Source organism: Etheostoma spectabile, chromosome 5 (genome assembly GCF_008692095.1).
Source record: "Etheostoma spectabile isolate EspeVRDwgs_2016 chromosome 5, UIUC_Espe_1.0, whole genome shotgun sequence".
Classification (NCBI taxonomy): domain Eukaryota; kingdom Metazoa; phylum Chordata; class Actinopteri; order Perciformes; family Percidae; genus Etheostoma; species Etheostoma spectabile.
In genome coordinates, this window is record NC_045737.1 from 14,830,534 (window position 1) to 14,855,520 (window position 24,987).

The window sequence follows — 24,987 nt, forward strand, 5'->3', positions numbered from 1 at the left end:
ACTCCAAATCTAAATAAAACTAAGGGTTTCAACCTGATTGCATACACTTGGACAAGGCTACAGCAGTGGTAATTCCCTTAGGCCATGTCACTACTCAGCAAGGTTTTCATAAGCAAGGTCAGTGGTTCTCAACCTGGAGGCTGTTAAAATGAGATTAGTGAGGTTGTAATGTATATACAGAGTATACGAATAAAATCTACGTTAATAATTATAGCATAAAAGTGCCTGTAAAGAGAATAGGAAAATCACAATTTTAAGGCAAGAGTTAAAAATCATTTATACCTACAAATACTTCAAATGACAAACTGAGCAGGTTGAAAACCATTGAGCTCAAGAGGGACTACGGTCGCAGCAGCAGGGAGTGCAGGGAGGCAAAAAATATGAAGACGAACCCTTGGCTGTGAGGCGCACAAACTGCGCAGCTTTCTGTTTACTGAACGATGGCCAACTCCGACGGAAAGCATTGCCAGAGTGGGGAGAGGCGTCTGCTGAGCCATATTACAACATACAGTATATACACTGCACGTTATTGTGTAGTGTAAAGAATTAAACAATAGTGTGAGCTATTATCAAGCACACGTCCTTGCAAGACAATTGCCTAAAATTCACTAGTCTACAACTACTTCAGTAGTTACTATTGTTTCCCAGATTTTGTCTAATTAACTGTCAAGTGTCAACGCAGGGTTTTGCACTCACCCAGCACTGTGCCGATCTTATTGGTCAGGACAGAGTCGGTGTGGTCCAGCCAGCCTCCTCCACAAAGTCCCTCTTTGAAGCGGTTAAGGATGGATTGGTTGGAGAGCAGCACCACCAGGATCCACAGAGCTGCCGTGACCGTGCTTGAGTGAAGGTGTTCCTCCATGAACATCAAGAGCCAATCAAAGCCCAGCGTTCGCACTAGTTCCTCACACGCCCTGGGGGGGAGGGCAGAGAGCTCATGGGGTGAACTGACGCTCTACAGCCGGGGGAGGTATGTCTAACAGCTTTGTTTTATCATAATTTCATTACCCTCACAACCATCTCAGGTTACTTTTAGCATTACTTACTGGGCATTGACTGTGCACTTCTCTTTGGTGGTGAAGAGCAGTCTGAGCAGGTTGTCCAGCAGTCGGTTTCTCAGCAGAATGAGGTTGGCCGACAGGAGACCGCCAAAATCATCATCATTAACTGGAGGCACAAAGATCAGTCATGTCAGTTAGGTTTGTCAAACCACAGGCCCAAAACAGGCTGAAAAATGTGAATATATATGCATTTATATTACAAGCCAAATAAACAGCCAAAATAACTGCTTTTTTATTTCAGCCACATAAAACAAGGATGCAATGTGTTTCATTTATTGTTACCTCCATCGATCTTTTCCTCATTATTGATTTCCATGACGACAAACTTCTCACACACGGCGAATGTGGGAAGAGTTGAGGAGATGAACTGGCCAAACCTGTGTGGTAAAGAAAAAAACCTTTTGCTTTCCGTTCCCCGGTTTTTGGAATCAAGCATACGGTAATGACAAACAAATGCAATATGCATGTTAAAGTCTACTGCTTCTGCTAAGTTCCTAATTCTATGGTGACATTAGCTTGCATGAGTTAAATGTACAACAAGTTTAGTCCTTGTGGATAGGTATATCTGACCATGTGTTTACCTCAGCAGATCATAAGGGTTGGGGAAGCCCTGCAGCAGCAGACTGAGGACATTGCTGATGGCAGCTACGGTGGGCTGGGACAACGAGGTGTCTCTCAGGGTCAGCAGCAGTCTGGGGATCAGCTGGAACTCCCTCAGCAGTTTGGCATTTTTAGCCGCCTCACTGTTCAATACAGGAAGTGGTACACACCGTTTTGTTTTTTGCTGATATGTAATTAATGCTGCCAATAAACATCTTCAGTAAAATAATAATAATAATGAGCTTTTACTATTTAATCACTTTTTTTTTTTTTAATTTTGGACAGATCTTAAGGAAAATAAAGTGTTGAGACTTGCCTGGATTCTGTCAGCAGTTCGATAAAATGCTCAAACAGAGACAGATGGAGCTCGTACGGAGCGTGGAGCCAGACCTGAGGAGCAGAAGGAGCAGACTGAGACCACACAAGTTGTTGGGCAACACAAACTACTGGTGAGGACAGGTGGCATCTTGGTACAGAGTGGCCCAGTTTCTAAAAGGTTCAACAGCTGTGTAAACAACTTTTTTTTCTTCTCATTATGTCACAACAGCCAGTACATTTCAAAGTACACTTGCAACTCTCACCCTTCCCATCAGCCAGATTGAAGCTGATGAATAGTCAGATGCCAACATTTTTTAACAGGTGGACTGCAATAATGTTGTTAAAAGTAATACGTTTGGTGCTTTATTTCATTAGGATTTTCTGGCATTGTGGTTTTATTTGACAAAGCCCTCACCTCAAAGTCACAGAGCAAGTCCTGGAAGGCGGTGGAGTTGGGAATGATGGAGGTCTCGTGGCCACTGTCAACTGTTCCCACCAGAGAGAAGGTGAGGTGGAGGATGTGGCTGTTGAGCAGCGAGCGCTTCTTCTTCAGCAGCATAGCCAACAGCTGCATGGGACAGAAAATATATTTTAGCCAGTGTATTTCATCGCATTTTTATTGTCACGTCACATTTCCGTTTTATAATTGTAAAAACAGAAATCACAAAAGCTTTCCATTTGTGATTGTTTAACCAAGAAAATAAACATTAGTTTTAACATCACAGCCAACAGAAATAGGAAACAGAAATACTAAATTACAGAAGCAAAGAGAGGCAAGTAAGTGGAAATACAAGTAAAACTTGTAGAGTATTCATTCAAAGTGTATTTATTTAAAACTGGTAATAGGACAGAGGGCTATGTACGTAGGGATGTGACAAAATATATCGTCAAAACAATATGAACCGGTCTAGCGAATGAATTTCGTCAAACAAAATTGCAAACTACTATGTTGCGGCAATATTTATGACATTTGGGTGACACTTTCACATTGCGTTAATTCTTAAGAAAATGAGAAAATAATTAGTACTCATCATTTGTCAAGTGTAAAAAAAAATCTCAAAAGAAACATGCCGCCTAACAGTCAGTTATAAAAACCCACCACACCATATCTGTATTTACCAACTAAAGAGCTTTTGTTTCCCTACTTTTTTTTGGCAACAGGTAAAATCCAGAATATCAGAACTTGTTGTGTGACCGGTGTTAAACTAGAGAATTGTGTCTAACCTGGTAGCCTTTGATGCGCTCCATCTCCTTACTGGCCAAAGGGTTGCTTTTTACAACACACACCAAAGCTTTGACAGCGGCATACAGCCCCTCCACATCTGACGCCATGGCAACCAGGCCCAAGATGGCCGCCGCCCCACCCACATACTGCAGGCTGGTGGCCACGGGTTTGGCCACAAAAACACGGACGCCTGAAGGGGTAAAAGAAAGAGGAAAGGTGTGTTTTCCTTTAGTAAAGCTGCAGCATGAATATGACATTTCAAATGTATGAGCTTGTCACAGAAAACAGGATTCATTGCTGATTTTATGGGTTATTTCACAGACTAGGCTTACCTAAATATCCAATTACAGCGGCTCCAATGGTACGCGCTGGCCCATTGAGGTGGCCGGCGGCATTATGAATCAGCTTGACCGGAGTGGCATTTTCATGAGAAGACACAGTTAGCTGCAGAGGGAGGGAAGATATTTAAACCAAGAAACTAAAAAAACACACTGCCACTCTTCATTTTAAGGTTTTTTATGAAGCCATTTCCCTTACTCTCTCACCACTGCATCATGCAGGATTTTCTCATTTGTCCTTGTCAAATTTATCCCATACAGTCTTATAGACTTTCTCTTTTGTGTAGGGTTCAAATACTGCTTGATGTGGATGTGATGCTTTGATCCAGCCAGTTAGAATGAAATGAGTACAATTTAGCAAGTGAAACAGGTATGAAAAAACCCATTATGTGACATTTTCCTGGTTTTAATGAGAAAGAAGTGGTATTGTTACGGTCTGTTTCTTTATAAAACAAAACACTAATGCATCATCTTAACTACTGGTACTAGTATAAACCACTCTCTTCCTATTCTACTACAGGTCCCTGCGGCTGCAGAAATGCTGTCTCTGCTCTTCTTTGCCGTTTGCTTCCTGCGAGTCGCTGTGGGCCGAGGTTTAGCAGGGAGAGCAAAGCAGGTTGGGGAATTACTTGACAGGTGGGAAGAGAGATAAGAATGGGGAAGGGAGCTCATTTGAAACTCAAACACACACACACATAACGGGATGGTGTGTTAGTTACTGTAAATGCATATTATGTGTAAATGAACAATCATGCAAGACGATTAACTGCATATCTTCTGTTGAAGAGTGAAAAGACCTTTGCATGCCACTATGCACCTGCACAGGGACGTCCAGAGACATTTTGGGTGGCAGGGGCTCAAGAAAAAAAATAAGGCCAAATAGTAGGTAATGGTTATTAAATAATTATCTATATGAAATTTTAACTAAAAACTAAATATATTAACACTAACTCTGACTACCTTACCAATTTATCTTATTTCCCTTAGGCAATTGTTTTATAGTTTAAATAAATACTCAACAAAATAATCAGTTCACAGAGACTTTTTTGTATTGACCAGATTAATCGCAAACAGCAAAGGAAACTCTGCCACAATGTGCATGTTTTCTATGCTACTGATAACTCCTTTTTATAAAACATCTCAACAAAAATCTTGACACTAAACTGTAAAAGGCAGTTGCTGCAATTTTGTTAATTTCACAGGAAAAAACGCTGCACCATTAATGAAAACTGTTAATAGATGAGGAGCCTACGGTCGAAATAATGAAGTTACTGTTTAATGCAGGAGATTTTCTCATGTTTTGGTAAATTTGGAGATTTTCATCCAAGTCTTCTTTTACTTTAATTGAAATAAAGCTTCCAAAACACATATTGAGATGGTATTATTTTAAGGCTGCATCTGGAGATTCCTTCTAAATTAATCTACATATTTATACCTTAGATTTAAGGAGGAAAATCTGTTAACTTATTAAAGGAGAATTCTGTTTGCTTTACATATGCAAGTACAGTCAATAAAAAAAAAATAACGAGCCAAATCGGTGCGGACAACACGGAGTAGCTGCTGCTATGTCTCGGAGCTTCCACTGAGCTAAAACGGTAGTTTACAAGGCCAGTTTTAGAGAGCCTTTGTGCTTCTTAACAGACACACAATGCAATTAAAATCACTGTGCCACATGAACAGGGCCCTTATGTGACAACAATATATGTTTTCAACTCACACATTGTTTAAATTCACCTACCCTGTCTCTATCCTGCTGGTAGCTAGCTCGCCCTGTTAGCTGTTAGCTGCCGTGTGTTTACCTGGAGTGTCTCGTTTCTCCAATGACAATATTTTGGAAACACTCATTCTCCAGTTTTTCAAAGTCATAGTGAGGCTTTATTCAGTTGATTGTTCCAGTCTATACGCTCCTTTCAGCCCATTCTCCCTTTCTTTAGGCTCCATGATTGCTTTTGACAAAGTTCCCAAAGATGTACAGGCTCCAATTCTACAGTGGCTTTAATAAAATACAATACAAGCATGGTGACTTTCTTTCTACAGAGCAGTGGTATGTCTAACCTGTTTGGCAATAGCCTTGCTGTCCAGTTTGTTGTAGACTTTCCTGATCTTGGCCACAGAGAGAGTAGTGACAGAAAGCGCATAGAGACTGAAGGACACCTTCTCCTCTGGTACCAACGCCACTGGCGAGGCAGGTGCTCCCTCTGTCTTTGAGTCTTTACCTGGGAAAATGAAAAAGACAGACGGGAGGTATTATAAAGATATGGCAGAGATGTGAGGAAAGGGGATAAAATTACAAAAAGGCAAGGGTAGGAAAAGGTAGAAAAGGTAGAAAAAAAGCGAAGATGGTACACTAAATTAAAGAATATAAGAATTGAAGAGTAAAATTGTCAGGGCAGCAGAAGAGGACAAAGCGGACCACTCACAGGGCAGGTAGACGGCTTGGAAGCTTCCCACGTAGTTGGGTCCCAGTTCGTAGATGGCAGCGACGCTAGTGGCAGGCAGGACTTCCTCCAGGAAGTGGCTGGGCCCCAGGCGCCACACCAGACTGGAGAGCTGGCGCTGTGCAGGCGGCGTCCCCACATACCCGTACACAGTGCTCAGCACAGGAGGGTTGGTGGAGCCTGAGCCGCCTGGTGCACTGTGGACATAGTGAAGCTGGAGGGGGGTAAAGAGGGAGGGTAATGATGCAGATGAGTGAAATCTATAAGGGAATACCACTTTTAGAAATTTTCCTCGAGTGCACACACACAAAGATGGTGCTAAAGATTTCAGCCACACAGTCAGTCATTTGTGTAATTACAGAACAGTGAGCAAAGCTATTTACTTTCATGTTTTAGATATGTGGACATTTAAATTTGAGCATTTTATTATAATAGCAGCTGCAGAATGAGTAGAAATGAACATGGCAACCAATTTGCACATTTTAGAGTGAGTGCAGAATAATAATCCAACCGTGTTCTAAAAATGACTGACTTTTATATAGGTTTAATTCAAATATATCATTGCAAATTAAATATGTTTGGGTTTTAGACTGTTGGTCGGACTAACCAAGATTCTTGAAGACACTTTTAGGCCTGGGAACTTGTGATGACCATTTTTCACTATTTTATGAACAACACATTAATTGAGTAAACCTAAAAATGATTATAGGATTAAAATATAATTAAAAATAGTGACTGGTTGCAGCCCTTAATGATACACAAAAGTGGTCAGGGTTGCTCAGTGGGTTAATATCAACAAATACGGCCTTTGCTCACTACCACACAACTGTTCCAACAATTCAATAACAACAGTTGTTTTTCATAAATCATCCGTTTGAGGTACTGAATGTACCGTTGTTCTTGTTGTTACTGGGTAGATACTTTTTCAGCACCGGAAAGATCCATGGAGACTGTATACTTACAGTAAGAGTGAGATTTTGGGCTTTACAGACATACAAGGCAAAAAACACAACCACAAGTACACTCTTACATGCACACAGACACACAAGATACATATGACTAGCTTGTTGTTTCCTGTGTGAAGACCTCAGCAGGAAATGAAGCCGCTGTTATCAGCAGTGCTGAGAGGAAGCTGGGAGCTGTGGTCTGCCACGCCGTTTCCCTGCTCTGCTCTCTAGTTTCAGGGGAATCTAAAGTCACTAAACCACAGGCCACATCACAGTATGCTGACTGCAGATTTGAGTATATGTGAGATCAATCAGATATCTACTCTGCATATTTCTATCCACACGTCCATCTACATTATATGATAATGAGAATAGGAGGAAGACTTTTCCTGAGATGTTGCACAGGTATGATATCACTCAAATCTATAACTTTACCTTGACAGTGCTGATGAGCTGGCCATCGATGTACAGAGTGGCCATGCTGTTCTTCAGCATGCCTTTGCTCATGACCAGCACCAGGTGGTGCCACTGGCCCTCGGCGATCAGCTCGCCACAGCGGAAACGAGCACAGCAGGGCAGGATCTCATAGAAGGAGGCTTCTTCACTCGACTCATCCGCTGCTTGATGGGGGGAGGGAGAGGGAAGCAGGGGGCAGTATCGATGAGTCAGAGGGAGAGGGGCAGGTGTAAAACCATGACCTCTAGGTTACTGACTGAAATCCCACAAGGCACAGCTTTATAAGGTGTAATAAATATGCACACTTCTACCACTAACCACCCTTCAAAACACAATACATAAACAGTCTCTACATTTAAATACATACTGACATGATTCAATCCACGGTTGATATAATATTCGATCATAACTGATATCTACAACAACATAAGCATGTTTGAAAATTGTATATGTACTGGACCAAACCACTGAAAACCCTTATTGTGTTAGCATGTCAGGTTTACGCAACATACAAAATATCTTAATTGCTCAGAGCCATGTGTAAATGTTTACATCACACCTATTCTTTAACTAAACTACGCCAAAGTTACAGTTAATGTAGGAAACACCATGTGAGGCAATAAATGAAACAGGTTGTCATATTCTACTGCTGTACTCACAGTAGGTCTGCAGCAGCTCCTCCTTGGTGGAGACGGTGAGCGAGCGATCTTTGGCAGACAGCACCACCGCCAGGCAGACGTAGTGTTGCTCTGAGGACGTGGCCCGACGGACGACGGTCAGCAGTCGCACCGGGTGGGCCTGCGGGGCTGCGCTGAAACGCTCGACGCAGAACCAGGTGGAGTAGCTAAGGCCTGATGGAGGAGGGAACAAGCGCTCCCCTGGAGGGAAAGGAGGGAAAGGTGGAAGAAAAAGACATCAGAGGAATGGAATCTTCTTTAATAATTAATATTTTCAAAGTTCAGACTGTTATGTTGTACAGTATGGTTTGATTTGATTTTTTTGTGTGTGTGTTGCATATACATGTTGGGTTCCCTAAAATAATGAAACAAAAGGTAGCATATAGAAAATAAAATAAAAAGCATAGTCTATAAATAACAGACAGACGAAAGGACCAATTAAATGAGGAGAGACTCTAAACAATGAAGAACGTCAGAAAAGGAGTCATAAAAAACATTTTAAAAAACTAAAGACAAGAGACTTGCTGTCTGTTCATCCCAATAAAACACCACATCCATGTATCTTGCTCTGGGATTTCTAAAACAACACAAACTGACCCATGTGAGGCGCTACCTACTGTTACACGTGCATCCTGATTTACTGAACTGTCTAAAACAGGACAAACCCATTCGTTCTCTCCACAAATTGGCCTCTAGGACTTTTGGCGTGTATACACCATGTTGGGTTTCTCACTGTTCTATTTGTAGCTCTCTGTAAGACATTTTGCCTGTGAGACATTTTTTATTTATTTAACGAGATACACAGATATTATAGTTTGGACTGATTGCATGTTTACTCTTGTTTTGTTGCTGCTGGGCACCTACTTGATGTTAATAGCCAAAATTGAGCCAGACTTGTGGGAAAAAATAACAACAAGATAAACGTGTAATGTGAATTCTATTCATGCATTACACCAGCTTTGCTTTATTTTGTTTAATGTTGTCACTCTCAGTTTGTCTAAGTGTAATCTATGATCTTGAATGTTTTTTTCTTTTAAGGTGACATTTACCCCTTAGGTCGTCTTATCTCACCACTGCACAAATTTTAAAAAAACAACATTATTTTAAATGGAACGGAGAGAAACCGTATTTGGGATTCAATACTCCAAGCTGTCAGCGCTGTTTTAAATGCACACCTTTAGACTGTAAAATAAGATGTAGGGATTTGAAGTGGAGGACACCTCTTGTACACTGGCTTCAAATACCCCCTACTCACTAAAGACGCTAATACTGTAACTGTAACTGTGTTTGATTAGTGCTGATCTTTATGACTTAGACTGTTTTTGCAACAAGGCTCTTGTGTGCCAAATGTATGCATATTACCTAATTTAAATATGTGCAAATAACACAGTTGTACCGAGACGCTATTTGCTTGGCAGCACAGCACCCTGTGCATGTTTTCTTTTTGGTCTAATGTGTGCAGGTATAGAGATCCATACTCAGCCTTCAGAGCAGAATTAGGCAGACAATGTTTTTTGCTATAAAAAAAGAACTCAAATTATGGTGCAACATCCAAATAAGTGACACTGCTCCAACCTGAAGGCAATTAGTCTTTGAGCCACATTGCCCGGCTGTCACTCAACAAGTTTATAAAACAAATTAAAATTGGGCAGAAAACCATAATTCACTGTCTGCTGGCACACCTCCATCTGCTCTGAGACAAACAAGCAGGGATTGATTTTTTGCATTAGGCTTTACTGGAGGACATAACCAACTACAAGCTAATTGCCAGTTCACTGATACTATTACATTACTTCTTACTTGTGGGGCTGATTATGGACTCATGAGACTTGGATTACAGAAATAAAAATCCTATAAATGTTGCAGAAAAAGCTGCAGCAAAACTGCTGCAAACACCAAGACAATGATGAAACTGGTTTGAGGGAATACATCTATTTCTATAAATAAGTAGATGGTTGATACAACCGAGGTGCTATGAGTTCCTGAGCAGACGGAGGATACTTTGATGAATGAGCTTCTTGATGATGTCATCCAAGGATATGGGTCAGACAGGAGTGGTATAGGAAAGGGAAGAAGCGAGGACAGAGGAGGGGGAGGAAGAAGATTGAGACAAATGAGGCAAGAAAGGCAAGAAGGTAATGTGACAATAGGAAGAAGGATGGAGGGGAAGAAAAAGGAGAATGTGAAAGGGATGGAGAAAGAAAGACATAAAAGGTTAAGGTTTAGAGACAGGGAAGAGGAAGATGTGAGTGACAGATGAGATGAAGGGGAAAAAAGGGCGAGGTCTATAAATAGTGTTTAGTGACTGGCTGAAGAAAACAAGAGGAGGAGAGCGTGGGGTGGATGAGTGCATAGGGAGCTGATGAATAGGTAAACGGATGGAGAAATGATAGTAATGTATAAGAGGGAGAGAAGAGGAGAGGAGAGGAGAGGAGAGGAGAGAAGTCTAGCTGTGCTTCATAAATACTAAATGAGGCTACAGACTAGAAAATCAACCATAACGTCACAGATTATTTCTATCTCTGCCTTCAGGTCTTTGGGTTGGACTGTTTGGGTTTTAGGTGTTTTTCTTTTGCAAGCACCAATGATGAAAACTAAAAACATCAGAACAAATACACTCTTTGTGGGTGAGAAGAAGGAATCCTGAGAGGTTTAAAAAAAAAACACTGTGCCCTGAGACGAAGGAAGAAAGTAAGAGGAATGCAGATGAACTGGGGAAAACAAACAAAAGTGATGAGGAAGATGTGCACACTAAAGATGTAACAAGTTAACGCAAAGACGGTGTGTGTGGTTAAAGAAATAGGCCAAAATGTGCATGTCAAGTGTTCAAAGAGGGAGATAATGTGTTTCATGTGTTGGGATTAACAACGTGTGGGTTGTGCAGGAGGAAAACATATGAAGAACTTGTTCTTACTCTTTCACTGCTTTATCGGAAACATGTTTTTATACCTCAATCATTTCTGTAACAATGACAGAAGAATGGTAATACTATCGGGGCAAGAATAAAAAACATATAGTGCTAACAACTTGTTGTCTCCCAAATTACTGGTAAAGAGACAACAGGAATTGGCTGTTGGTTGGTGGTTAAATCCTACACTAATATTCAAATACTAATACAATGTTCTCCCTTTTGAAGAAAATGAAAAGCCAAATTAAAAGTGCCAACAGTCCAACAAGCCGAACCAAGTCACTGTGAAACATCAACTCTAAATGATTGCTAATGCAGGTTCCTAATGGGTATTTTGGTGAAAAAGACTGAATAAAAAATACAATACAGGTTCAATGACATATATCTATAAAGGTAGTAATCACTGAAGAAAATTGCTAGTTTTATTTGACAAGTCGTCCAACACACAAACTCAATGTGTCAATGTGATGACTGTGATTGCGTCTCGCCAGTTCACCAACTAGTCCTGCAAATGGTCAACATGTCTTTACATTCCAAGGTGAAATGTAGAGGCTAAGATGGTAACCCCTTGTACTATACTATCTAGCTGCAAAATGAAGAATGTTTAGGCTGTCTTTACCTGTACCCATCCCACTCAGCACTGCTCCATCGTTGACACCTGAGGCGTTGGTGTTGTTGGTGGGAGCGTTGTGTGGAGCCAGGCTGGGCAGAAACAGGCACCTGCACACACACAAGGACAGAGGACATAATTAATGTTATCTGGTGAAACAGCTGTAACAGATAAGTAAATTCAATCTCAAACCAATTCCTTTCACTACCATTCGTCCTAACATCCAATATTTATAAAGAGAGCAAAGCTCGGGTTATTGTTCTTTTGTCATTCTCTGTTGTAAAGAAAGCCAAACTGCAACAGCGATTCAGGACACATGGAGGAAATTCCTGTAGGTTAGCATCACATTGAGCTCAGTCCAAATACAAATCCACTTCTGTTAACTTACACAAACATCTCTACACCATGATAAAAAAAAAACATAACTGTTATAGCAGTTACTAATTAAGTGTAAAAGAAATTCGATAAAAAGATCAAAACCAAAATGTGTTAGTTCGTCTCTCAATGCTTTCAGACATCCCTACCAAACCATTTCCTGGTTTCAGCCTTTCAAACGGGATTAAATTAAACATCTTCAGTTTTTTGACCGTTTGTTGGACAAATCACACAATCTAAAGACATTCCCCTGGACTCAGTGGGGATTGAGAGAGGCTCTATTTTATTTATTTTTTTACTAATCTGACATTTTATATTACTAATTGATAATATGCACATAGATGATATAAATCAATTATAAAAATGAAAAAGTGATAGCTCTAGATATAATTCACTTACTATAGAGTAGATTTTTTATTAGCACTATAAATTATGCATTTTGAAAGAGACACTGATTGAGCCCCACAATGACTGGAATTTGTGTTGGCTTTCTCTTTTTTTTGTCCACCTGGACAGGAAGGTCCAAGGTCAGGGTTAGCTACAGGACAGCGTCCCTTCAGCTGGCAGGGATTCAATGACTTATTTGAGGACACTTCTCAAGGGCAGACACTCTGGTCCTTTTGTTTAACGACGAGTCTGTCAAACTAGCAAGAACACCACACTGCTGCTTCATAGTAGCGACATGTATCACCTTGATTAGGTTAAGCAAAAAAACAAAAAAGACACTCCGGGGATTTCACCAGCTTGCTATGCTAATTTTTCTTTTCTCAGTCAGAATGAGATGCAGTCTTTTCCCCTCCACCCCCGTCCACCCACACTGGATGGGGGCCCTTGTGAGACGGATGGCTGGGTGAGTGTGCAGTGGTGTGTCTGAGTGTGTGTTTGTGTGTGTAAGCATGTTGCGCATGATAGAAAGTGTGCCTGTGTGTGCAAGAGAAAAGAGTGCCTGTGTGTGATTCCTAATAGCAGCAGGGCCATCAATATTTCATGGTGACAGTTGGGAGAGGAAGGTGTGTGTGTGTGTGTGTGTGTGTGTGTGTGTGTGTGTGTGTGTGTGTGTGTGTGTGTGTGTGTGTGTGTGTGTGTGTGTGTGTGTGTGTGTGTGTGTGTGTGTGCACGTGTCGCCTCTTTTTCTGCTGAGGAGAAAGTGGGCCAGTGCCTTGTTGCCTGTGTGCTGCTGCTTTGCTGTGTTTTAATGGGGAAACTCCATGTTCTATTCTGCGAGGAGTCAAATGTCTTCTCATGGGTTAAAGAAACAAGAAAGCTGGGAAGTTATGGACCAGGACATATGGTCACTGGGTGGGAGAGGGGTTTTAAAAACCTAAGTCAAAGGCAACTGATCTTGCTGTTAGGTCTTGAAGAAAGATGCTTTGTTTGGGAAGAGTAGGAAAATATACCAAAGTTTGGGGCTGAATCAGTACCTAAAACAACAACAATGCTGTTGGATGCTAAACTTTATGTCTACAAGTTCAACGCAGAACAGAAAAACAGAAGCAGAGCAACGAGAAACCACAGACCTACACAAAAGATTCAGACACATTGCAAATAACAATGAGACAAACTATGATTCTTTTTCTTTTAAGAATAGTTCATTTGAAATCATCCATTTGCTGCCTTGGTCTACAACAGTATAATCTATTCACATAATCCAAATCAAAGGGATGCAATCTGTAATTTAATGCTGGTCAGGTAATCACAGGAAAAAAACCTTTGACATAAACTGGCAGAATAAGTCTAAAATGACCTTGTGCAAGATGCCTCGCTCTTTCTTAAACCTGTATCTTTATGAATATTAATAAAGAAAATAACATATCATAGCATTAAGTGTCTCGTAAGAGTTGTTTACTTTGTGTCAGTGTAACATGTGTGTCACGTATGTGTTGTGAAAAGTGTATGGGTGAATTGCCAAGGTCACATCCCCCACGCAACTGTGGCGCTAACATTCGGCACGCGGCACGGTGTGCAGCAGAGCCTGTCAGCAGCAGCACCCACAAAGCAAAGGGTTTGGGAAAATAAACCTATTTGTATGCGTGGCTCTAGAACTGGAGGCAAATAACAGCCTCCTGCTGAGACAGTTGCAAGTGCTGCTCAGGAGAAAAAGAAAAAAAATTGGACGCAACCTGTTCAATTGTAGGGAAAAATAACACGTGGCATCCTGAGGTGTGTCTCACTGGTGAGAAAAATTGCTCCATAAAAAGAATGATTTAGAGTAAAGTGGGTTACAGAGGACTGGCATAATCGGTTTCTGCAACAGCCTTTTTAAAAGCATGTGATGAGGACTGGTCCAATTCTGGAGTTCTAAAGTTCTCAAGAAAATATTTATGTTAACAATGGATCAAATGACTAGATGTAATGAATGAAAAATTAAACTGTGTTGCTTGAAGTGATAAACTCAGCGAATTATCATCAGCCCTGTTCCAGCAGCAGTAGGCAGCTGTTTTCAAAGGGTAACGACTAGCTGGTGAAGAAAGTGGAACATTTATCAGCTGGAAAGCCAGATATTTTCTTAATAATTGGTGGAGACTAAATAGGATCTTAGAGAATAATCAATATTGGAGTTACTTCATCATCAGGTGGACACAAAAACAACTCCAAATCAGTGTGAATGTTGCTATGTGTCTGCTAGATGTGTAAACAGGGAAATGTTGGCTACCATATTAGCCATAAGACCTAAGACAGTATGTAAGTGTAGTTTACATGAGTGTAAAGAGCACGTGACCCACCCCTATCCCCTGGGTAAATAATTACAACAATTTTTTTTACTGCATACTAATGGGGGACCAGATCTGTTAACACTCAAATATTTTAATGTGCACGCCGACTAACCCGAAGCCCTCCAGCGAGGTGTCGAACTCCACAAATGAAGGCGTGACCGCCGATCCGTGCAGACGTATGTCATGGGGCGTTGTCATGGACACCAGGCACTTGACTCGGGTGAGGGGTACGGTGCTGCCCTCAGCGGAGCGCACAAGGCTGCGGCTGATGCGATACTGGCCGTTGTCTTCCGCTGGCGTGGCGAAGACACTGTCAGGACCGAAGCCTTCCATGGACATGGTCATACTGTCTGTTAAGTCAAGAAATGACAGATTAAACACAATTAAATCCAACATCAACGATGGGAAACTGACTTGTATCTCTGCTTCTCTTCATAGTCGTCAAATTAATTTACCATCTAATCAATAATAAAATAAAACTAGAGGGAGGCAGGGCAGTACAGCCCGAGAAGGCTCCTCTATTTACCCTGTCTCTCTTAGTTATACTATAATAGTTTTAGACTGCCGGGGGACTTCCTTTGATACACTGAGCTCCTCTCTCCTTTATCTTTCCATTTGTGCACATCCATGTCCCAGAAATGCCTGTTGCTATCCTAGCTCTGGGGAGTCATTCCCCGGAGTCCTTATGTTCTTTCCCCCCCCAACATATCCTTGGATCAGGGAGGCTCCAAAATCATGGTTGCAGCTGTCGCCGTGGCCCTGCTCCACTTCCTCCGATGTCCTGTTACATTCTGCTACGCTCTGCAGTGCCCTGCTCTGCCATGAACTACTACAAACTACTATTTTTTAGTCACTGTTCCATTATCTTTTTATTGTGACTGTTATTGTCACTATTCATTTCAACCCCAACCTGCCCGTCAGACACCACCTACCAAGAGCCTGGGTCTGTCCGAGGTTTCTTCCTTAAAGAGAGTTTTTCCTTGCTTGCTTTGGAGGGAACTACTAGAACTGTTGGGTCTTTGTAAATTAATGATTGTGGTCTAGACTTACTCTATCTGTAAAGTGTCTCGAGATAACTCTTGTTAGGAATTGATACATTAAATATAATTGAATTGAATTGAATAGGGTTAGTTGGCTTTGATTAGTATACATGTTTTATCTTGTAACCAGCTATAATTTGGCAACCAATGCTGATCCAATGTTAAGGCATAACAGTTAAAGGATAACTTATCATTCCAGGTCCAGTTTGGAGTGAAAATGACGACACCTCTGACCATACTGTCCCTTGCGTTTCTTGAATGGATCCAAGAACTCCATAGCCTTCATGTAGTTTTTTTTCCCCTTTTTCTTTGCTGCTGCCTGCCAACTTGAGTATTATGTTGCTTGTTTTATAGGAGACCCTGTTTATCAGCAGAGACTCTTTATGATCGCACCAAACTTTCATACACAGGTTGTTGATTAGTTTCAGATATGTAGATACTGCAGACAGACAGACAGCCAGACAATAGTTTAACTTCTACTATGAATTGCTCTTATTTGTTAAGAATTGGCACACCTGGCAAAGACAAAGCCGATCAAAGCAGTTACTGCAACACCCAGCAATGGCAGCTAATAAACCATGCTAGATTACCTTCTCACAGACAGAGAAAGATAGCACTGTGTGTTCTAACAGTAGCAGCTTGTAAAGAACAGTAATTAATCAGGACTTAATATCCATTCTCAGCTGGGAGGAGACACAATAAGCAATTAGGACATGCTGAGGATCCTACAAAATTACCAACATTACCAGATGTTAATAGAAAACAAACCATTTGTGTTCACAGTGGAAAGCCGATCTTTGTTTAAACAGGAAGTTTACACATTAACTGGATATTGGCCAAGAGACTACTTTGGGTTTCCTATAACTTGCGGATTTGCTTAAAAAAAAAAAAGAATGTTTAAGCAGAGAATTTACCATATCTGACAGCGATACATACTGATTAGTCAACTCTGAAGATGAAATAAATTGCATACGTTGGGTAAAATGAAAGGGTCCTACATACTAAAGTCAGTCTGTTCTTGCATCTGTACATTTCTGAAAACCTACAGAAACATAACCCTTTTCACCAGCAAGCCGGCGCCAGTAATTTCAACGGGCAATTAAATGGCAACAGAAAGCTCATCCCCTGCAATCACAGCCTATTCACCGGAGGATTTGTCCCAATTTGCTCGCAGAGAAAGCAAAAAAATAAAAAGAGCAGAATTGCTAGAAGATTGATGGCCTTTTTCCAAGTTTTTTAGCAGAGAACAAAACTTTCTCCTGGGAGGAAGCTGCTATCACTGTGGCAGATGGGAACAGCTCCCAAATGACATTATCATTTCATAAACGTACTGGAGGACTGCTATGGACTAAACTCTTCAATTCTCAGCTATTATAAACTGATAGGTGGACCTATAAAAAAAAATTTCTTTCCCACATATTCAAATAACACGTAAATAATAATAAAAAAATAATCAAATAAACTGTGATAAAGAATCATTGCCAACAGCATATATATATATATATATATATATATAATTATTATAAACAATAAAAAAATGTCTGCCTTTTACTCAGCAATTTCGCAATAATTTGGAGGAAAATACTGCAGATGCAACATAAGAAATATTCCGGGGAAAAACCCAATTTGACAACATCAATTTGAGAGCTACATATTTTAGGTTTGACAATGTTAACAAAACTAAATTATAGATCACTTCAAGTGTTCCTTGAAGTGGCCCCGCTGTTATTGCAGAATACAGCGTGTTCCCCTCTCTCATTTAAACCTTCCTGTTGTCCTTGGGTCAAATTTAAAATTAAAAAATGTCTATATGTGAAAAATGGGTTTCTTTTTTAACCAAATTGCCACAAAAAAATGGATTGGATACCATACAAAGCTCTTTGCAAATACAATTGATCTCTTTCATTCCTGACTAAACTCATCTGTACGTTCCTTTGAGCTTAACTATTAGTCAAAACAATTCATAATTTTTGCTTTTTTAACTCAAATATTAGGTATATTTCTATATGAATGAGGGTTAGAGACCATGAATTCCAAAAATGTAGTGTAAAACTAGTGGTAGTAAAGTGGTGTTATTGAAAACTAAAAAAAATACTGAAAAAGAGACGAAAATGTCAAATATTTGTCAATTTTTGACCCGGGAGGACAAGACAAGGGTTTAAAAGATCCGGTTACACCAGCAACAGCATTTCTTCTGAGACCCCTAGCACAGTCACAAGCATGTGCTCAAAACTAGGAAGAGAGTTGTTGTTGTTGTCTTACTTCTCATCTCGGCGTCGTAGCTGAGAGAGCTGGGTTTGTGAACCCGGTACTGCTTCAGTAGCTTCTTGTCCCAGGCGCCGCAGTTCAGAGGATTTCCAAGACGCAAGAACTCCCTGGAGGGGGAAATTACCAGGATGTCAGGAGCATAAATATACCAACAAAGGGAGGGAAAAATTCAGCATGAATCAAGTGGCAATATAATATTACTGTTATTCTGTATTATTGATTATTATTGATAAACTTGAAATCTGCAACTCAACATCTGTATCAAACTCCTTTCAGTGGCATAAAAAAAAAAGAACATGTTGAGCCCAGTAATTAAACAAAGCTAGACTACACTCACCATTAAACCTACAAAGGGCATGCCGAAACACCAAATGCAGTTATGTGACATTGGCTAAGGTAAAACCAGTATTTTAATTTACATAAGAATCATAATAATTACTTTTTGTGTAGGAACTTTAAATAAAAGATAAATATTAATTGCCATAATATTCTCATTTTACAATAATATTTTTAAGTCCTTTAGTGGTACACTAGGTGGCGTGGCTCCAACACTGCCATGTACAGTTGTTGTGTTCCCAGAAGGACAACCATGGAAAAGACGTCTTATGTTCTCATGAAACGTGAAAAGTGTAAAGCACTCTGGATAACAGCATCCATCTAATTGTATGTAGTATGGCAGGCCGGCAGATATTTTGCAGGTTGCCTTCTACTCCTCCTCAACAGCTGTGGTGAACGGTATGAGTCAGTCTGTTTAAAAAGTCAATGATAAGGTAGACGTGACTAGAATGCAAAGAGTCCCAGTGGTTTGTGTCAGTTGTCAGAGTGCTGCTGAGTGAGCGACACAAGGCAGCTTCAGAACAACTCCAAAGAAACAGAAATACTCTGGAGGTTATCTGGGCCTGATGTAAGCAGAGCAGAGACAAAATGAAAAAAACTCAGTAAGAAGGAGGGAATTTATGAAGGAGTGACAGAAGAAGACAGACAGATCAAGAGTAAGGCAGACAGACAGACAGAGCGGAGAGGAGGGTGGAAACAGATTGACAGCTACAGCTATGTTTACCCCCAGCATAATGACGGGGAAAGAGAATAACAGCTAGGGATTTACATATAAAAAGAGCCAACCATGTGCATGTCAAATAACTCCCCCCCCGGTCCCTTCACCCCCACCTCCCATCTTACTAAACTTGTCAAGCGGGAAATGAGAATCAATCCGTTTAGTCTGCATAAATAGCCTTCTTTTACACACTGAAACCTGTCAAAGCAGATTACGCTTCCCAAACAGGAAACCTCCCCTATAGCTCAATAGGTAACACTAAAAGTTAGCATGTTACCACGCTGTTACCAAGTTAATATGTTAGCAAAAGGCTAACACTGACAGTAGCTTGTTAGTTGGCCGATTCCCCAGTTTGCGTTAGCTGGGGATCTTTGGTGCATGTCCTTTACCATCTCTCTTTTTATTTCTTCTCTTTTTTCGCATTTAGCGCCATTTCTGTGCTGTCGGCTGACAAATAAAGGTATTAAATGCCCCAAACAATAATAATATAAAAAACAGTAAGATAACAGCATGCTAACGTTAGACATTTCAAACTAAACGTTAGCGTGTTAAAAAATGTAATGTTGCAAGGTAAATGCCAGCACACTACTGTCCCTTTAAACATGCATGTTGACATGAATGTTTGCTGCATCCTATTAGCACGCTAATAAGCGTGTTCAGCCTAAGTACAATCTGGTCTGGATCATTGTTACAATTTTAAAAAAATTCAATCTGCCTACCTGGTTAAATAAAGGTTCAATTTAAAATTAAATTAAAATAACATTGAAGGTGATTGAAGGTGAAAAAGGACCGTGAGTTTTCTTGTCATTTGTAAACGTGAATATTTTGAATCCTGCACGGTTTTGAATCCCAAAAACATTTGAATAAAGAAAGGAAAATTGCTCCTTTGCAATCCACAGGATATGACCAGCTGAGGTGTCCTAAAATGGCCACAATATAAAAAATGAGAAACTCGTGATATATGTAACGACAGTGTTTTTCTTTAGGCACTACTCTCGGGCCAAATCGTTTTCTCACTTTTCATCCATGCAACCCTTTTGCTTTCTGGTGTGCATTATAAACATGAATGTTTTCCTGTAGTCAGGACCTATTTTACAAAGTGAAGTCTCACAAAACATTAGGGAAAAAGGACAACTAGGGGTGATGTTTAGGTTTGGCACCTAGTTAATGAGGTCACTCTGGAGCTGGGAAAGTATCTAACCAGAATCAGTATCAGAAAGGACTTTACGTAAGAGAGGTTCAAATATTATCAAAGTGCAGTACCTGAGTGCCATCGGCTGCAGGGCCTGCGAAGCCAGCCTCTCAAACATCCTCTGCAGCGGAGGGTGCAGCGGGTGGTCCTCATCGCCCAGGGCCTGACTGCAGCGCTGCAACAGCCGCTGGTGGAGGCAAGCTTCACACAGCACCTGCTGGTTCCTCTCACTGTTCACCAGGAGCTGTAGGATGTTGGCCACTGCCAGCTGCAGGTCCAGGGCATGCTGTAGGGGATATGATTTACAGGATTGTTTTATCAATGTGTTTAAGTTGAATGTTCAAGTATAAATGTACTTGATTATCTATACACAATTTCTCAATTCACTCTCCATAAAATGTACAAAATCACCTGCAAATGGCATAAACTGTCTGGTTTGCTTTGACACATAAAAAACATTGTGTCCAACTGGCAAAAAAAAAAAAAGGTACTTCCCTGCACTGCACATAACCCCTTCACCCACTGTAACAGGAAGTGCATGTTAGCACATTTCCTTCTTATGTTTCCTCACCTCTGGCTGACTGTCGGAGGAGACGGAGGGCAGCAGGTCAAGCATGGCCAGGACGGCCCCTGGGTGGATGACCACCATGTCAGACGAGGACGAGGAGGAAGCGGGGTGGGAGGTGTTGGCTAAGTGGAGCTTCAGGTCTGTCAGGGCTTTGACTGGGGCGGGAGGACCTGATGTACCATAGTAGCCTTGTCTGGAAGCACAGGGAGAGAGAAAGTCACGCTTAGTTAATTCCAGTTGACTCAAACAAAAGTTATTCCCAAAAAGGATGTCATTAAGAGTGATCACGGAAGGCTGTATTATGTGGATGCGATGACAGTGTTGCTGTCATTATTAGGAATAGCTTTAAAACAATTTGGTTTTTGTCAGCAACACATGGCAACATTAAGATTTTTTTTTGGTGTTTAGCATTTTGTTTTGCCATGGGAAACCATGCTGATACATTTGAATATGGTTATGAGAATATGCTGATTAAAACAACATCCTAATTTCAGTTTAATCCATGGTGGAATGTTAACACTTGCCACAAGTCTGCTTACTCTCAAAGCCTTGACCATTATTCGGAGGCCCTACTTTACTGTAAAATATGTATCTGGCTCACAGAAATAGGGAAAGTGGCTGCTAATATTCAGATTCACAGCTACAGTGTAAACCAGAAGAAGAAAAAAAAGCTCAGTGGAAACATTATTGTAACAAGCACAGAAATAATGACTTACTATTGTCTCTTAATCAATGTAAGCATTGTATTTAATACTTTGACTCCAACTTCATTTAGCCTGAGTCAGCAGTCCTCACACTTCACAGATTAAGGTGTCAGTAAACTATGGTTTGATCAAAAGGCCTTGATGCCCCAACCCGATGGCCGACCTTCAGCAGAAAAGGCAGTCGGACTGATCAGTCGGCTCCCCGAGGTACACACTGAAGGCACACCGACTTGAGAGTATATTCTGCGCGTGTGCAAGACGTAATACATCTTCATAACAGCAGGCTGCGCTAATCTATATTGTCGCCCAATAAATGAAAACCGGAAATGACGGAACTACTCTCTAGACCTAGTAAACACAGATCACGCTGTTGTCAGAGAGTGTTGATAGTAGTCATAAAGATCGTAGAAGAAAATATGATGGCTAGAAATAAGAAGATACTGGTGTGTTAACACCGTTTCTTTTATGCACTAATTTGATAGTCAAGGGCTAGCTCTCCACCAATCAGATTGGTCATTGAGTCCAACTGCCAACCCAATGATTCAACAATTTTAAATCGGCCAAAATGAACGCCGATGGCTCCTCCGATGGACGACAGCACGGAACACACCGAACAGACTTGAGTCGCCAACCTCGCCAGGCTGTATGACCGCCGATAACCGGGTTGGTGTGTCAGCGCCTTAAAGCACCGAGCATGTGCAAACAGCAGAGAGCAGGAGATCTGCTGGGGCCTGCATTCGGGCAATTAAACAAATGGGCGTGTTGATGTGATGCAAATTACAGAGTGGCAAATCCCCCCTCGGGAGAAATGCAGAACTGGAAAAGGCTGGAGTCATCATAAAGTGCTGGAGGGATTGGGTGTGGGGCAGGAAACTAACTTGGTTTTTCTTGAAACAGTTGCTGACAACCTCTTTATTTGTTTTTTAATATTACAGGACTCCTGGATTATTATCTGCTGCATTTCAAGTCATGAAAAGTTAAAGTTACCAGCGACAGACACAGCAGACAGTGTGATTGGCTTCTGGTGGGCTACATAAAAAGCTCCGGGAATTCGACATGTTGGTAAAAGCTTGCCCAAAAAAAATGAAAGGGGAACGAGCAGTGGGTCCAAATTTCACAACATACACATTATATACAGTGTATACTATAAACTACTTGTTTTAGTATGCTGTTTTTGCATTTAGTAAACTAAAAATACATTTCCACTTTTTTCACAAATTGACAAGCAAATGTCTTTTAAGAGAATTTAGTTTAGTAAATAATAGTGAGTTAATAGTGATTTTACCACAACCTGTTTACATTTTTAATTCACTCAAAAGTCAAGTCTTTTTTTTAGTCAACTTTGAGTATAATATTTTGTCAGATGACTAAACAGATATGAGTAATAAATAGAAAATATGTATGAGAACTAAATTTTGATGTCGGCTGTGATGATAGTAAGCAGATTAACTGTGATAAACAGTTTTGTAGTTTTCTAACTGAAAGTAGAAAAGCCACTTTGCTGTTATTCAGATGTTTTAGTGGGGATGGATACAAACTAAAAACACTAGTGTTGTCATACATAGCAACTGTTTTTACATTTAACCAGCTCAGTGTGGACATTCCCTGGCATCAGCAGCAGTGAAAACTATCCTAATATAATACACTGTGTTTAATTTTTTAGACTAAAAAAGGCTCTTGCTGTGTCACCGTCACAAACGTGATAATCACCACACTGATTGCTGCAATTGGCACATTGCAAACTGCTGTCATCTTCTTCAAGGCAAAGCTCATTGCCCAAAATGTCTAGCCGTGAAGCATCATTTGGATGGAGATTAAATCACGGGAGATGTTTTCGTTTGAATCAAACCAAGCAAATCCTGAGCAATTAGCATTTCTCACAGTTTGACTTTTGAAATCATTTTGTGTACAAAAAAACTGTTTAACAATCCATATAAACTCCCACTGCAATCACAAAACCTTTTACTGTATATTGTTGAACGATGTCTTTAAGGCAGGAATTGTGTTTTTTAAATGCTAATAAGTCCACAAAGAAGAGCGTACAGTGAAGTACACAAACAAGGAAGGGCCTTATCATCTCTGATTGTCAAATTAGTTCACCTCATGAATATTCAGCCTTGGAGCGGATCCAGACACACAGAAGGGGAGACTACTGAGAGGAGACACCCCCCACCCCCACCCACTCATTTCCCCTTGACACCTTGACTAAGGCAGAGTTACATTTAAAACGTCCCAAACGTTTCTCCTTTTGTAAACAAAATTCAAAGAGCAGTAGAGTCTGGGTTGAGATGGAGGGGAGGCAACTTCAGCTGAGAGAAAAGGGAAGAGAAGGAGGGTGAAGGGGCAGGAGAGTAAAGAGGAACGTGATGAGAAGAAAAATGCTACTTTAGACATGTTTCCCTGCCTGAAACTAGCTGTGAAAAAATGCAAATAAAGAAATTTCTCTGTGGAAGTGAAGAAGAAATTTCCACTTCACTTAAGTCATTTTATCTCATTTTCTGGTTAGTTTGTAACATAGAACTGATTTTTGAGTGATTTCTGCAGCCCCAACTGCTTTGACGGGCGTCAGCAGACAGATTTTTCCAGAGAAAGGAGTGTAACATGTCATTTTCATCACTCTGTTAATACCCTAAGACAGTTTTCCCCCCATTTTTAATGTGAGGAATTAGAAGAGATCAACAAATTATTTCAAAATGCAGTCAATCCAATAATCATTGGTTGTGGAGAAAAAAAAAAAGGCGTGGATGCCTGTTTTATCTCTCTAAGTGTAGCGTACCACATTTTCATGATTTGCTAAAAGATTTGTGTGACCGTTCATGATCATTATGGCCACTCGTGGTCCCTCTTAGTGCCGGGTGACGGTAAGAAAAATGGAGAGGAAGGGATGAGGGTGAGGAAAGTGGCAGAGCGCTGTAGCTACCTCTTCCTGGCGAGTGCTGGCGTGCCCCACGGTGAGGGCAGCGAGGTCTCGTGTGTCAGGCAGGGAGGCACCTGCTCCGCACGACTGCATGGCAACACACACACACACACACACACACATAAACACAGACAGAGAGACACAGACAGACACAAGCATGCATATACACACCCAAAAATAAAGTGCACACACACATGCAGACAAAAAACACAGAACACACACACAGAAACACAAATCCATAAAAACACACACATGTGCACACACCCATACACATCCACATATGCAGCCGCGCAGATGGACCAGGCCGAGGAACAACAGCCAGACAACACCAGAGGTTAAAAGAAGAGAAAGAGACAGAGAGAAAAGAAAAGAAGGAAAGAAGCTGTTAGTGGAAAGCTGAAAGGAGAAACGGATCAGAGCTACAGCTGGAGCACATGCATGACGCCAGCGAGAACTACACATGGGCTGGCCACGCATTGTTGTCACGACGACCAAATACTTTAAGTTTAATACAGGTGGCAGGCATTGCAAAGAGGAGTTTAATACTTTCTGCAAATATGTTCTGCAAACAGAAACC

The 24,987-nt window shown here is 40.8% G+C and overlaps 1 protein-coding gene across 8 annotated transcripts in view; it reads right to left on the reverse strand.

Moving 5' to 3' along the window:
- Positions 1–24,987, reverse strand: part of wdfy3 (WD repeat and FYVE domain containing 3) — a gene marked incomplete at its 3' end in the record, with an annotated part of 112,883 nt that overhangs the window by 38,236 nt on the left and 49,660 nt on the right. For 3 of the 8 annotated variants that reach the window (XM_032517170.1, XM_032517169.1, XM_032517167.1), the window contains 19 exon segments: positions 393–485; positions 697–914; positions 1,047–1,167; positions 1,344–1,438; positions 1,643–1,804; positions 1,978–2,051; positions 2,395–2,547; positions 3,204–3,394; positions 3,537–3,648; positions 5,598–5,758; positions 5,963–6,194; positions 7,363–7,547; positions 8,043–8,261; positions 11,588–11,688; positions 14,780–15,017; positions 17,970–18,082; positions 20,293–20,507; positions 20,793–20,982; positions 24,414–24,497. In XM_032517170.1, the coding sequence (XP_032373061.1) occupies positions 393–485; positions 697–914; positions 1,047–1,167; positions 1,344–1,438; positions 1,643–1,804; positions 1,978–2,051; positions 2,395–2,547; positions 3,204–3,394; positions 3,537–3,648; positions 5,598–5,758; positions 5,963–6,194; positions 7,363–7,547; positions 8,043–8,261; positions 11,588–11,688; positions 14,780–15,017; positions 17,970–18,082; positions 20,293–20,507; positions 20,793–20,982; positions 24,414–24,497 (2,957 nt within the window). 8 annotated transcript variants of the gene reach the window in all.